This window comes from Brachycentrus maculatus, unplaced genomic scaffold (genome assembly GCF_059751285.1).
Source record: "Brachycentrus maculatus isolate JH-2025_06_01 unplaced genomic scaffold, ASM5975128v1 h1tg000070l, whole genome shotgun sequence".
Lineage (NCBI taxonomy): Eukaryota > Metazoa > Arthropoda > Insecta > Trichoptera > Brachycentridae > Brachycentrus > Brachycentrus maculatus.
The window spans coordinates 978,228-995,000 of record NW_028280824.1 but is presented as its reverse complement, the minus strand read 5'-3'; the positions used below and the strand labels follow the sequence as shown (position 1 = coordinate 995,000).

Below are 16,773 nucleotides of genomic sequence, written 5' to 3'. Positions count from 1 at the left end.
TAGTTTTTTTTTAAATTGCTTTGCAAGAGCAGATCTGTCAGGAAGCCTAGATGCTTCTGTATCATATCTGGGCATGCAATGGGACAGCTTTCAAGTCTTCTTTTTCATAGTCGCTTCATTTTCAGTCATTAAATAACTGAGCTTGTATCAGTATATGGCTCTGAACTTTTAAAAAATATGGTACTTTTTATTTTTTATCATATCCGCCTCCGTAGTGTAATGGTCCGTTCAGGGTTTAATTTATGACTGACTAAATTACTTGACTGACTAAATTAAACCCTGAAGAGGGCAACATGTTGTTGCCGAAACTAGTTGGTTAGTAAAAATGTGAGTGGATCAAAACACAAAGTATTTTTATTTCTCGAAATAATATATCAATATGGTCCACAAAGTTAATGCTTTCAATATTCAAAACTAACTAACTAACTAACTAACCATCACGCCGCTTCCCCGCAGGGTTAGGCAGAGAGAATAGAGCGCCACACCACTCTGTCCTTGCAAACATTCTTCGCCTCTTCCACGTTCATGCATCTCCTCATACATACCCGCCGATTGTTACGACTCCTAACCTGACCACTTTCAAGTATTTGGCATACCTGATCGTGCCATGTTTTTCTCGGTCTTCCTCTGCTTCTTTTCCCGCTAACATTCGCCTCATAAATTTGTTTTACCGTTCTTTCCTCACTCATTCGTTCTACATGTCCAAACCATCTCAACACACTTTTCTTAATTTTATCGATAATGCTTATCTCAGCTTTGCATTCCTTCCTTATTTCACTATTCGCACATCTATCATACATCGTTTTGTTACACATTCTTCTGAGAGATCGCATTTCGACTGCATTCAGTCTACTTTCATCCTTCTTTTGCCAACTCCATGTTTCACTTCCATACATTAGAGTTGGAACCAGGAACCCGTTGTGCACTGCCAAATCAATATTCAAAACATATTTAACTAAGTTTCTTTACCTGCACTTCGCTCAGCTTGAGTGCTGAAGCTATCTGACTCCTCTCCGTGAGGCTGAGGTACTTCTTGGCGTGGAACTCCCTTTCCAGCTCCAGCAGCTGCTCGCTGGTGAAGGCAGTCCTCCTCCTTCGGGATCTGGCCGACGCCGAGCCCTGGTTGGCAGCCAGACCGCACTCGGACGATGAGTCGTTGCCATCACCTGGACACAAGGACCTCAATTATGCTTCAGCGACATTGAACATATGGATCATTGCAAAGAGATGTGTCCCCGAAGCCGTGGCGAGCATTTGGCCAGTATTTTGTTTCATAATTGTCATAGATTTTCATAATAAAAACATTAAGGTTTAATTCTCTGAAAACTGTTGTTTTTTTTTTATTTAATAATAATAAAACCCTTATCCGCACCCCAACGATGCATAGGGCACTGCGTCATATAAACGCAGTGTTATCTTGATCGTTTACACATGAAGGAAAGGTGATCAGCCCTCCGCTTCAGGTACCAGTCCAGAGTAATAATATTGAATAAATATTACAGTGAAAAAATCACTTATATTTATTTTACCCCCCTTGGGAATCGAACCCGGGACCTCCAGAACGGTAGCCGAGCGTGCTGACCATTACACTACGGAGGTGGACAGTTTTTTTTTTATTAACAATGGATAAATTTCACGATGTGTTATAATGGGTTAATTTAATTTTCTTTTATGTTTCAGACTTTTTGCTTCTATATTAGTGTTTTTTTGGATGTTTTAATCATGTAAAAGGCTTTAGCCGTTCAATAAATAATAAATAAACATACAAAAATGCCAAAATATGTAATATCATATTAAAAGACGATATGTTTACTTACATATTGTATCCCTATCGTTAAATACACCCTACTAAGCCGTATCTACAAATTATCGAGGGCAAGTACTTTGAATAATTAAAATATACCATTTAACAGTTACCCCTCTTTTAGCAACCGCTGGGTTTTTTTGTACAACATTTTGAGTATGTCCAAATACTTGTCCACAAATCTGGATTATCTCTAATGGATAAATATCACGATGTGTGATAATTGGCTAATAAATTAAAATGAAAAATCACAAGACTATCGGTAACATTCTTATTGAAATCTGTAGAGAACTAAGGGAGATATGAAGGTTTGAACTTTAGATATTTGAATAAAACGAAAAACGTGCGTTCGCATACGTCATCGAAAGTTTTATGACGTCATACGGTTTATTGTCTATGGTTTATAGAGCTGTAATAGTAGTAGTGTGGATTGTTTGTTTACCACTACACTACCATTTGTGTTATACTAATATGAGGGGAGGAGGGGGTGGGAGGGTGGAGCATAGACATCAACAAATAGAGCCGTCAATAATTTAGCAATGACACCAACATTAAAATAAGTCCATCATTTCTGTGACGTCATTCATTGCCAACATACGAAAATAAGTTTTTTTTAAGGCGAATTTTTCAAAAGAAAATGTTTATTAAAATAAATATTTTGGTTCCTTAATTTTGGGACACTCTGTCTGGCAATTCGTATGACCATGTTAATCAAGATTAACTGTATTTATCTGAAATATTTTTTAGTAGTTTTTTCCTTCTCCGCAGTGTAATGGTCATTACGCTCGGCCACTGTACTGGAGGTCCCGGGTTCGATTCCCAGGGGGGTCAAATAAATAGTCAAGTGATTTTTTCACTGTAATGTTTATTCAATATAACCCTGGACTGGTACCTGAAGCGGAGGGCTGATCACATTTCCTTCGTGTGTTAATGATCGATATAACACTGCGTCAATACGATGCAGTGCCCTATGCACCATTGGGTGCGGATAAGGGTTAGAAGAAGAGTCTGATGATGTCAGTAACGACGAAACCCGGTCGCTGGTCAAATAAAAATAATGTGGAAAAGCTAAAAATATTGGTTTTAATCTAATAATATATTAAAATGCAATTCCATCACGAAGTGTCAGTGGATAATATAAATCTATGTTAGAAGAAGAATTTACTTGGGTGTTAGAGAAATCAGTGATTAAAGTTATACCTGCGCCGGGCCAGACATTGTGGCCCACGGAGCTGCCTACTAGAATCATACGGGCCAGAATGTCTCTTCTACATTCATGCATCTCCTCATACATACCCGCCGATTGTTACGACTCCTAACCTGACCACTTTCAAGTATTTGGCATACCTGATCGTGCCATGTTTTTCCCGGTCTTCCTCTGCTTCTTTTCCCGCTAACATTCGCCTCATAAATTTGTTTTACCGTTTTTTCCTCACTCATTCGTTCTACATGTCCAAACCATCTCAACACACCTTTCGTAATTTTATCGATAATGCTTATCTCAGCTTTGCATTCCTTCCTTATTTCACTATTCGTACATCTATCATACATCGTTTTGTCGCACATTCGTCTGAGGGATCGCAATTCGACTGCATTCAGTCTGCTTTCATCCTTCTTTTGCCAACTCCATGCTTCGCTTCCATACATTAGAGTTGGAACCAGGACTCCGTTGTGCACTGCCAGTTTAGCTTCCGCTGATAGGTTTTTATTTGCTATAACTGATTTCAGTGCACCATTAAATTTGTTCCCAGCATTCACTCTCCTTTCTGAGTCTTTATCAATCTTTCCATCCCTAGAAAACATACTACCCAAATACACGAAATCATCTACCTGTTCCAAAATCTCTCCGTTTACCAATATTTCACATTCAGATCTGCATTCTTCTCTTTCAAAAACCATAATCTTGGATTTGCTAACATTCATCAATAAGTCACTTTCCTTGCACACATTATACACTTTTGTCACCAACGCCTGCAGGTCTTCTCTGCTATCGGCAAGAAGAACAGCATCGTCAGCATACAAAAGGCAACAGACAGTCAAATTATTCATTCTGGCTCCAACATTTAAATCTTTCAGTTCTTTCATGCAATTATCCATGTATAGGTTAAACAGCCACGGTGACATTACACATCCCTGCTTAACACCTTTAGAGATGCTAAGCCAGGATGAAAATGAACCACTTACCCTTATGCATGCAGTGCTATCCTCGTACAAGGATGCTATGCCTTGGATAAGTTTACTGCTTACCCCATACTAGTACTATAGTAAACACGTAGTACTATAGTAAAAATAATCAACTAACCAACTAACTAATGGTATAATTTGGAAGTTATTATTGTTAACCGAATCATTTCATTGAGATAAAAACGCAGATTGTAATTTTTTATCTGACTGTACATCCGTATTTTTCTGTATTTTCTGATATTCCATTCCTTTCTTGCATTGTATGATAGATGTACGAATAGTGAAATAAGGAAGGAATGCAAAGCTGAGATAAACATTATCGATAAAATTAAGAAAGGTGTGTTGAGATGGTTTGGACATGTGGAACGAATGAGTGAGGAAAGAACGGTAAAACAAATTTATGAGGCGAATGATAGCGGGTAAAGAAGCAGAGGAAGACCGAGAAAAACATGGCACGATCAGGTATGCCAAATACTTGAAAGTGGTCAGGTTAGGAGTCGTAACAATCGGCGGGTATGTATGAGGAGATGCATGAACGTGGAAGAGGCGAAGAATGTTTGCAAGGACATAGTGGTGTGGCGCTCTATTCTCTCTGCCTACCCCTGCGGGGAAGCGGCGTGATGGTTAGTTAGTTAATTAAAACCAATAAGTGGCATTGAAGCTTAAGATTTTGGCATTGAAACTTATGGTCAACTTAGACAATTTGGATGAGATATTGAACTGATGAATACAGTTAGTTTTTTTCTTGCATTGCGACCACTCCCCGAATCCCAAATGTGGCGCATTCGATGGTCTTCTTTAAATAAATAAATAAACGCAGTACGTAGTTGGTACTTCTAAGGTTGGCAGGGCGCAGGACTTGATTAAGGGAAATCGGCCGGGGGCGTGTCGGCAGCTTTTTAGGGGTTGATTTCAGCGTCGTCAGCTCCATTCTGCGCTGGATAAAAAATCCTAACAGATTCACAAATTCACCCTCGGCTGAGGAATGACGTCCGGTCGAGAGAGCTTCTTGCTTTCCTTTATGACCTCTAAAAAATTAACCATCACGCCGCTTCCCCGCAGGGGTAGGCAGAGAGAATAGAATGCCACACCACTCTGTCCTTGCAAACATTCTTCGCCTCTCCACGTTCATGCATCTCCTCATACATATCCGCCGATTGTTTCGACTCCTAACCTGATCACTTTCAAGTATTTGGCATACTTGATCGTGCCATGCTTTTCTCGGTCTTCCTCTGCTCCTTTTTCCAATTACATTCGCCTCATAAATTTGTCTTCTCATCTATCATACATCGTTTTGTCGCACATTCTTCTGAGAGATCTGCATTCAGTCTACATAACCTCTAAAGAAAAAAATGTAGATATTTTATTTATTTAAACTTTTCCCTTACAACTTTTAAAGGGAAATTATGTAAATTTTAGTACAAACATTTTAACTGTGATAATAAGAGTTTCTGCTCAATAAAAAGCTTCTTTTCATCTCACCAATAGATGTTTATAGAGAAGTTCTAGTGATTCAAGAACAAGGTTTCTAAATTGGGTCATATATATAGAACTTCCAAGAATTTGAGTAGAGTGGTTGTCAATAATGGGTAGAATTGGTGAATGTTACACCTGTGTAAAGTGATCACTTAAACCAGCCTATCACGGTCGTCAGCCCCGTAAATGCCCAGACTTCCATATTCTTCTTCTTCTTGATGAGTCTTGAAAAACTTAATTTTTCAGAAGAACGTTTTTAATGTTTAAAAATATAATATAATCCATTAAAAATAAATATCAAGCCGCTTATCGAACTTTTTACTGTGCAACAGATCTTTTTAGGTAAAACTTGAAGGTTTTTTTCTACATTTGAAAAATATTTAGGATATTTAAAAAAACAATTAAACAATACCTTTTTTTCAAAGTGCAAAAACAACACTTTCTGCCCTGTAGCGGGTAAATATTAAGTTAAAAATATGCCGCTTTTGCTGGGATATAGTACATTTTCTGGGCACTCCGAAAACAAGCACAACTGAAAATTGACGATTTTTTATTCAGGACGTTCTTGAAAGGAGTGAGCTATATGTTCTTTCCTACATATTTTATTTTATTACCTATCAAATGTATTTTTAATTACTATGTATTTTATGTAAAAGTCTAATTAGGGCGTTAATATTTAAATGAAAAAAAAGGGCAATCGATTTTTATGAAAACTTGTTTATTTCTATGGGAAAGTTATAATAATAATAACTAATAAATTTGGATAACTTATATAGCGCAATTTTCGTAAAAAAATACCTCAAGGGCGCTTCACTGTGAACGAATTGGGGAAAATATTAGGGTGGAAATGATTTAGCAAACAAATGTGTTTTTAGTCTTTTTCTAAAGATCATCTCACTCTCACTATTTCTAACCATTGGTGGAAGAGCATTCCACGCCGTCGGTCCTGCAAAAGCAAAGGCACGCTCGCCAAATATAGTGCGTTGGTTGCGAGCTGGTAAGATCACTTTGCCCATTGCAGATGTTGTAGCCGATCGAAGCGTGAGACGTCTATCAACCAATTCATCTGGAATACACAGCTCCTTAAGATACTCTGGAGCCAATATGTGGGAATTTGAAGGATATCGGGACTTTATTTTTCCCCAATTTGGGGAAATTGACCTAGATTTTAGGGGAATTCTGAAAATTGGCATTGGCAAAGCTGACATGGACATGACATGACGTGGAAAATGTATAAGATATTTTTTTAAATGCCAACCCCATGCTTCACGTCCATACATAAGGGCTGGTTTCATTTTAATGTTGTTATTTTGAAATCGAATAATCGATGCTTGAATGAATAATCGCCATTTTACTGCATTTAAATGATTTATCATGTTTCAGACGATTGTATTACCATACAAAAACGATATCCGATTATCTAATGGAGTGTGTAATATAATTCCTAGACGTGCTTTCCTCTCAGTCAGAAATATATCAATATATTGTAGATATATCTCCACAATTTAGCGGTTGGCGCATTCGGCTACCATGCTGGAGGTCCCAGGATCGATACCCAGGGGAGTTAATATAAATATCGTAGTCGTACAGGAGAAAGTGACCAACTAACAAAACGTAAAATGTTCAGGAGGGCCATTTAAGTCACTTTTGCTAGGCTATAAAATAAACATAAATGCAGTTAGTCATTTTTAACAAGTCAATATCTTATACTTCCAAGTTTAAAATCCTTTGGGATTTTTTCAGGGCAATATTAAGCTAGTAAGATATCAAATAGTCAATGATCACGTTTTTAAATAAAATGCACTTGGTCACTTTCTCCTTTATGACTACGATATATCCATATATATATATATATATTTAAATGTCTTGCAAAGCTGATTCTTGATTCATTTCGTTGTGTTGGCAGTAAAAAAGCAGTCATGGAGAGCACATAATAGAGTCCCATCGATTTGAGGGTACATTAACGATTTGTGAAGAGTAAGCTCTAAAGATCCGGAACCAATTTAGTACATGGGCCCTCTCCCCCTCTCCAGAGGAATAGATCCGCCGGGATTCGACCCCTTGACCCGCGCAGCGTTCTCCGACACACCCACTAGGCCACAATCCGGGCAAAGCGCCGAAATTGAGCAATTTTCGACGGGTTTTATTGGATTCTGCATTCATGGCGAGGGGTGACTTGTATTGTGTGTTGGAAGGAAAGGGTCCTATGTTCAAAAGACTTAGGATATTTTAGGAATTTTCGAGAATCGCTAGATAGGACAAATGTTTTGGTTTATAGGTGCTAAAGAGGTCCATTTGGAATGAGTTTACGCCAGTTTTTTTTTAGTAAATTGCGTTTTTATATACATATTTATTTTATCTTTATATTATCAAGGGGTGAAGTTCGTAAGTCTCTAAGGTTCTCACTCCTTTCAACAACGTCATATATCAAAAAAACTTGATTTTTCAGGAGATCGTTTTTAAAGTTTAAAAATATAATAGAATGTATTCAAAATAAATATCAAGCCACTTATTGAACTTTTTACTGTGCAACAGATCTTGTAAGGTAAAACTTGAAGGTTTTTTCTCCATTTGAAAAATATTAAGTATATTTAAAAAATAATTAAACAATACCTTTTCATCAAAATGCAAGAACTACACTTTCTGCCCTGTAGCGGGTAAATATTAAGTTAAAAATATGTCGCTTTTACTGGGATATAGTACATTTTCTGGACATTCCGAAAACATGCGCAACTGAAAATTAACGATTTTTGATATATGACGTTCTTGAAAGGAGTTTTTTTATAGAATAAACAAAAAAAAAGTTATATTAAAGATAAGTTTAATACTAAATTAGGTTACAACATTTTGAGTGTGTCCAAATACTTGTTCACAAAACTAGATTATCCCCAAATTAGTTTAATTTTTTATTTACTGATCAAATTTTTTTTTTTTTTATTCATTTAATATTTTTACATTTTTATTTATAACATAATAACATTTGAATCATTTATACATATGGAGAACTTTTATATTTCGATTCGCTATGCCTCTCCATAAAAGAGTCTGTGCTCTTGTGCTTGGAAAGGGACTTGCACTCGTGGTTTAATGTTATGTAATAAAAGATATAATAGTTTTTTTATATATTTTTTTTAAAGATTTAAATGTATGGAGCTTTAATTTTTTCTTAAGGATTTTTATATCATCCATTTTTTTATTTCTTTAGGGAGTTTATTGAAATGTTTGATTACCAAATATTTGAAGTTTTGCTGAAATTGCTTGGTGTTGCATTTTGGAGTAGAAAAATCGTTTGAGAATCTCGATGATAAATTCTTTGTTAAATTTAAATAGTTGTCACCCTTTAGTATTTGAAAAACTGCGGTTTTTTTATAAATGGATTCTATATTTGGGAATTGAAATTTTTTAATTAATAATTTTGTTGGAAATATGTTTTTTTTTTCAAGATGACTTTTAATTATGGTTTTCTGTACTATTTTCACAGAGTTCAGTATGTTGTTGTATGAGCCTCCCCATGCAATAATGCCATACTGTAGTAGTGAGTGTACGATAGCATAGTAAACTCTTTTTAGGTTGTCGATGGTCAGTATGTTTCGGATTCTAATGAATATATAATATATGCATTTTCTTATTCGTTTTACTAGTTCATTAATGTGACTATAGAATTTCAAATGTTGGTCTATTATAACACCTAGATATTTTATTTCTTTTTTTGGACATAAAACAGAACATAAGTTTTTGCAATTTGAATCCCTTGAATTTAAATTAAATTAAATTAAACTTAAATTTGAATCAAAAATAGGATATTTTCTAGCGTTTCTCATGTTATGTGAATATAATCCAGGTTTCGGACCTCACATACAAATAAAAGAGTTTCTGCTCAATAAAAAGCTTCTCTCATCTCATCATAGACGTCTCCAGTGATATTCTAGTTAATTCAAACAGTTTGTTTCGAAATTAATCAATAAAATTAGAAGATCCAAGAATTTGTGGAGTGTTTGTCAATAATGGGTAGAATTGATGAATGTCACACGTGTGTAAAGTGATCACTTAAACTAGGCCATGACGGTCGTTAGCCCCGTAAAAGCCAAGACTTAAAAATAACTCCTAATTGGAGATACATTCCTATACACAGGACCGACCTGCCGATGGTCTTGCCTGTAGGAAGAGCTACCGCCATGTTGAACAATATCACATTGGATATTGATGTGTTCCATGTGTCCGAAGGAGTTTTCCGAAGCGGGATTCTTCTACACCTTTAAGTCTTCTTGCTTACTTTTATAATATATATGCCTTGAATATTGTTTGTTATGTATATATTATTTTTTTGTTGAATAAATTGAATTGAATTGAATTGAATAATCCAGATTTGTGAACAAGTATTTGGACATACTAAAAATGTTGTAAAGATTTCTATATCGACTTGCCGAGCGTGCTGACCATTACACTACGGAGGCGGACAAGTTTTTATAATTTTTAACTTAATTTTTACCCGCTACAGGGCAGAAAGTGTTGCTTTTGCATTTTGAAGAAAAGGTATTGTTTAATTATTTTTTTTAACGTACTAAATATTTTTCAAATGGAGAAAAAACCTTCAGGTTTTACCTAAAAAGAACGGTTACACAGTAAAAAGTTCAATAAGTGGCTTGATATTTATTTTTAATACATTGTATTATATTTTATAACTTTAAAAACGTTACAATGATTAAAGAAAACACTTCGTTTTTTACCACTTGAGTTTTATTATAGACTACATGTTTCAGAAGTTTAACTTCCATCATTCAGGTCTGTATAATAACTAAAATATAAAATATAAAATTGTTCTCATTTAAAAACGTTCTCCTGAAAAATCAAGTTTTTTGATATACTTATGACGTTGTTGAAAGGAGTGAGTGATACATACATATAAATAGGTACATATACAGTAGGCATTCATTTAAAAATCATATAAATATACATAATTAAAAAATTAAAAAATTACAGAGACCCTCCAAACTACCTTGTGTGTCTTGTCGGTTGAGTTTTTTTCACATACGTTTTTTTATAGTGTCGTATACGTTATTATAATCTTATGTACACACAAAAAAAAATTCGAAATAAAAACTATGTGCTAATTTTCATAGAATCAACTGATGAAAAATCAGTTTAAGAATAAAATAACAACAATGTAATTTTTTATACATGAATTTTATTTGACCAGCAACCGGGTTTCGTCGTAACCGACATCATTAGACTGGTGGAAAAAATTACATACTTCGCTCACTCCTTTCAAGAACGTCATAAATCAAAAATCGGCAATTTTCAGTTGTGCATGTTTTCGGAATGCTCAGAAAATGTATCTACTATATCCCAGCAAAAGAGGCATATTTTTTAATTAATATTTACCCGCTACAGGGTGTTGTTTAATTATTTTTTTTAAATATACTTAATATTTTTCAAATAGAGAAAAAACCTTCAGGTTTTACATAAAAAGATCTGTTGCAAAGTAAAAAATTCAATAAGTGGGTTGATATTTATTTTTAATACATTGTATTATATTTTATAACTTTAAAAACGTTCTCCTGAAAAATCAAGTTTTTTTATTTATGACGTTCTTGAAAGGAGTGAGCGACTTGCTATTTTATTCTATAAAATGCAGTTCCACCAAGAAATGTCAGTACAAAACTTTAATAAAAAAATCTGTTTTCCTACCTCCGGTTTTTCCGTTGGTAAGATCCTGCGCTTCTGTAGCACTACAGCAACTCATGCTAACATCACTTCCGCTTTCACTGTCTCTGTCACTTCCACAAACACTTCCGTCTTCTCTGTCCCCTACATCCAAGAACACTCTCGACGAATCTGCGTCATTCTGCATCAAATCCTCGTCGAAATCCTCAGTGGAATCGCGTCTTCGACGCTCGTCAGCTGTGCCTAAATCAACTGGACTCCTGTTGATATCCTCAGAGCTTTGGTTTGGTTGTTGTAACCCTAGAAGTCCTTGTAACGGATGAAACCAGGAGTTGGCATATAGATTTAGGGGGAAATTCATTGCTGGGATGTTCTGCTGATGCTGGTGGAACAGCTGCTGGCTCAAAGGGTTCAGGTACTGCTGCATTTTGACTAGATCTTTGATCCTGGCTAGTTCTTGCTCTTCATTCAAAGATTCGTGTAATCTTTCTTCCCCAAAACCTGACGCGTTTCTTATACTCGCTGGCTGTAGCCTCTTATTTGGTTGATCATTGTCTAGATTTCCGATTATGGACTCTATCGAAAAGGGTTTAGGAACTCGTATGGCGTTTGGTGAAGACTTTTTTGATATTTGCAAGTCTTTTATAGGCACCGCTGTCGTATAGGGTACATTCAGTATTGGCGAAGCCATTTTGACCTCAGAAAAGCACTTTTCTTCAAGTTCTTCCACACCCAATTCCACACTTTTGTTTTCAACACAATCTGGACTATCAGCATCCATTTTGAGACATCTAATTTTCTTAGTTACATAATAAAAACTTTATAAAAAATCTTATATTTTTTAAAATATTTTCACTGTTTGTTTTTCAATTATGTTCAATAAAATTAATAGACATTTGGATTAACACTTTATTTAACTAATTAACTACTTTTTAAACTTAATTTACCAACGTAAAAATTGCACCTATTGTAGTATCGAATTTCGCTGTTGCTTGAATTATTTTAATCGAATTTTCTTTGAAAAAACCGACTAATCGGTGTTTAGTCGTCTAAAGGTTGACAGCGAAAAGTCGACTTATAGTAGTCAATGTGTCAAAAAACTAAAACTGATATAAATTCCATTTAAAATCACAACTTTTGTCATCCGTACAGCAAATTAAAATATCAATTTGTGTAATTAGAAACTCTTGCACCAAAAAAAAGTACCTATGTGATAAATAATCAAAACTGATATACAAATATCTCATTTAAAATCACCACTTTTATCATCTGTACACCGATTAAAAATATATTTGCGTAATTAGGTACTTTTTCACCAGAGACAAAAAAAAATAAAGTACCTATTTTCACAACGTTCCAATTTCAAACGCCTGTCAAACTCGAGAACGCTCATCAAATCGGCCAATGGCGCGACTCGATATTCGAATTTCGAATCGAATTTTTTAAACCGGGACAGTTTTGTATTTGGAGCGTGTAAAGGGACGCGCACACATCACCGCTCAGCTGTCAGATGCACACTGAGGCAATTTGTATGGAGGAGGAACACAATGTTGGCCGTACCTACCTACCTACGGTACGCGCCTAGGTTCCTACGTACTCGGATACAAATTGGACGGACAAACGAAAATGGAGATGGGACATTATGATAATTTAACGACGCGATCTTTATTGAGATTTTTTTCATCCATTTTTTTGATGACTCTATTTTTGTATTGAATTTTCACTCATAAATTACATGAAATTATAGTAACTTTAAACCTAATGAGTAAATAAACTAACGCGTGAGTATAGGCTATAATACTCATAAAGTTGAAGCCTTAGTAGGGCCGTGATAAGCGGTGTTGCATAAGCCGCAGACTCAAATAGATGTATGGTAATTAGTTTTACTAATCACCTGTAGATGAAAACACCTAGAGTTTACGAAACTAGTCGTGTGAAATGAAATAAAACTAATAGTTATAGTATACAAGTGTTTTTTTTATCTACATCTCATTTGACAAATTTAAAGCCGATTCAATTAATATCAGGGAGTTCGATTCAAACGATAGTATTACATTTAAAAAGTTGCATGAATTTAAAGTTGTTTTTTTTAATTACTACTACTACAGAGTAGTCACAGAGGATAGAACGCCATACCCTTCTGTTCTAACGTTAAACCAATATGAAATCATTGCATCGCACCAAAACGTAACAATTTTACAAGCTAAACAAGGTTCCTATATCGCTCACTCCTTTCAAGAACGTCATAAATAAAAAAAACTTGATTTTTTAGGAGAACGTTTAAAAATATAATACAACGTATTAAAAATAAATATCAAGCCACTTATTGAACTATTTACTGTGCAACAGATCTTTTTAGTTAAAACCTGAAGGTTTTTTCTCCATTTGAAAAATATTTAGTATATTTAAAAAATGATTATACAATACCTTTTCTTGAAAATGCAAAAACAACACTTTCTGCCCTGTAGCGGGTAAATATTAAGTCAAAAATATGATGCTTTTGCTAGGATATAGTGCATTTTCTGGGCATTTGAAAACATGCACAACTGAAAATTGGCAATTTTTGATTTATGACGTTCTTGAAAGGAGTGAGCGATATGTATCGTTCATCGAAATTGGTCAACGATGAATATGGGAATTTTGATATGTTCTACTCGACATTGTCAGAACTGCGATCGCGTACATAGTAAGTCTATATTCATATCGTGGTATGTCTCAATTTTCACATAATTTGTCTTGGACTTGATCTTTGATCTTTTCCTTTTCCCCTTTTCCTCCCGTCCCTCTTTCAGGTATTTATATTTAATGACATATCGCTCACTCCTTTCCACAACGTCATACCCATATATAAAAAAAACTTGATTTTTCAGGAGATCGTTTTTTAAGTTTAAAAATATAATAAAATGTATTAAAAATAAATATCAAGCCACTTATTGAACTTTTTACCCTGCAACAGATCTTTTTAGGTAAAACCTGAATATTTTTTCTCCATTTGAAAGATATTTAGTATATTTAAAAAAATAATTAAACAATACCTTTTCTTCAAAATGCAAAAACAAAATGCACACTTTCTGCCCTGTAGCGGGTAAATATTAAGTTAAAAATATGCCGCTCTTGCTGGGATTTAGTACATTTTCTGGACATTCTTAAAATATGCACAACTGAAAATTGACGATTTTTGATATATGACGTTGTTGAAAGATATGAGCGATATGCGAAATTTCGTAAATGGATACCTGTTTTTTCGTTACTTATTATTGCAAATGTATTTATGTAACTGTTCTGTTAAAATTTCCAAATAAGATGAAAATTTGCTCGAAAACGGACTGGCAGTTTGAATGAGATTTTGGTATTGAAACTGTATGGCCAACGGCGACAGTTTGAATGAGAACTGACCTGAAATTTCAAGTTGAAAGCTCTGAAGTTTGAAACAGTTGATCCGGCCGCTCCGAGCTTCTGGTGTGTATCCGCCCTTACCGATTAACGACCCTTAATTCTCTCCCCTAAGGGTGGTAATTGATAGAACCATTATTCGTGTTGACAGTTGCCTTGTATTGTTCCTCGATACTAAATTATTTTCGTTGTTTTACGGCGGCGCTTCGATATTCGCGCGGGTAGAAAATTAGGATAGAGTATTAGGATATTCGGAGCTACTTGAATTGAATTATCTGAATGTGTGGGAAAATTAGGAAAAAATTCACTTATATCGCTCACTCCTTTCAAGAACGTCATAAATCAAAAATCGTCAATTTTCAATTATGCATGTTTTCAGAATGCACACAAAATGTACTATATCCCAGAAAAGATGCATATTTTTAACTTAATATTTACCCGCTACAGGCAAAAGTGTTGTTTTAGCATTTTGAAGAAAAGATGTTGTTTAATTATTTTTTAATATCCTAAATATTTTTCAAATGGAGAAAAAACCCTCAGGTTTTACCTAAAAATATGTGTTGCACAGTAAAACGTTCAATAAGCGGCTTGAAATTTATACATTGTATTATATTTTTAAACTTTAAAAACGTTTTCCTGAATAATCAATTTTTTTATTTATGACGTTCTTGAAAGGAGTGAGCGATATGTTAAATATATATATGTAAATGTAAATAATTTTTAAATTCATAAAACATGGTTAACATTTTTTTTAATAAAAAGAGAAATATTTGCGTTTTTATTATTTACCCAAATATTTCAAATTCATATCTACTATTTCTGTGAGCCTAAGCGGCTCATTATTAGAAATAGGTATCAAATTGTGGTAGAGTGGCTTCGAACCGAGAAACTCTGACTTAAGAGTCCGCGACACTTACCACGGGACCACAACCCGACGCCAAGATATAATTGTATATTTGAACACATCATGACATATACATATAGGTAATATATTATTTGCAGAGAACCACCAAGTCACCCTATGTGTCTTGTCGGTGGAGATCTTTTTACATTTAAAAAAAAAAATTATGTATTATTATCTATTTTTACATAACATGCACACAAAAAAATAAAGAAATATATTTGAATAAAAACTATTTTTGAATATTTATATTATTAAATAAAAATTATATTTATATGTACACGAATGAAAAGAAGTCTTTACATTATTCACGGTAGTTCCGAAATTTCTGTTTTAAGACAAATTAAAGTGTGTGTGTGTGTGTGTGTGTGTGTGTGTGTGTGTGTGTGTGTGTGTGTGTGTGTGTGTGTGTGTGTGTGTGTGTGTGTGTGTGTGTGTGTAAGTAAAATAACAGCAATGGTTAGAGAACCCAGGGTTGCATACCCGTATTCGCTCAAGATCATAAAAGTTGCACATGATACAACTGACGTGTAGCTAATAAGTCTCTTATGGAAGAAAACGACGGCGCTCGATGTCTCTTTTTCCACAAAGCTCTGTAGGTCGCTAAAACGTACGAATTACGAGTCGCGCGAATACGGAATGAATCGACGAATGGCGAAATTCCACTCTACCTAATTATTTGTCATTCGAAAAAAAATGTTTTTAAATTTAAATGAAATGTTCTTAGGAAAATGGAAAACAACGCTTTCCGAAGTAATTTGTTTAGGTACATCTGTCTCTATCTGACGCGCGTTAATAAATACAACAGAAAAAGATGCACAGCTGTTTTTCTCTCTTTCGCTTCTACGAGCTGCTCGAGAAAATGAAAGGGATGCATAATTGGACCATGTTATGCAGAAACCATCCAACCGGCAATGTGTAAAATATGTTTTATTTTGTCTGATGAACGCGACTAACTACATTTTGAGTGTGTAATTTGGTATTTTTTCAGTTTTTAATTTTAATGAACTAACTAACCATCACGCCACTTCCCCGCAGGGTAGGCAGAGAGAATAGAGCGCCACACCACTCTGTTTTTGCAAACATTCTTCGCCTCTTCCACTTTCATGCATCTCCTCATACATACCCGCCGATTGTTACGACTCCTAACCTGACCACTTTCAAGTATTTGGCATACCTGATCGTGCCATGTTTTTCTCGGTCTTCCTCTGCTTCTTTTCCCAATAACATTCACCTCATAAATTTGTTTTACCGTTCTTTCCTCACTCATTCGTTCTACATGTCCAAACCATCTCAACACACCTTTCTTAATTAAATCTTTCTTTCTTAATTTTTCCTGTAGCGGGTAAAT

General features: G+C 34.8%; 1 protein-coding gene across 1 annotated transcript in view; it reads right to left on the bottom strand.

Annotated features, from left to right (window-relative positions):
- Positions 1–12,620, bottom strand: part of unpg (homeobox protein unplugged) — a 14,740-nt gene extending 2,120 nt beyond the window's left edge. The window contains exons 1-2 of the mRNA XM_088257033.1: positions 11,153–12,620; positions 970–1,166 (exon numbers count right to left, since the gene is read on the bottom strand). Coding sequence (XP_088113159.1) covers positions 970–1,166; positions 11,153–11,909 — 954 coding nt within the window. The 5' untranslated portion in view covers positions 11,910–12,620. The remainder of the gene's footprint in view (positions 1–969; positions 1,167–11,152) is intronic.
- Positions 12,621–16,773: the final 4,153 nt, after the last annotated feature.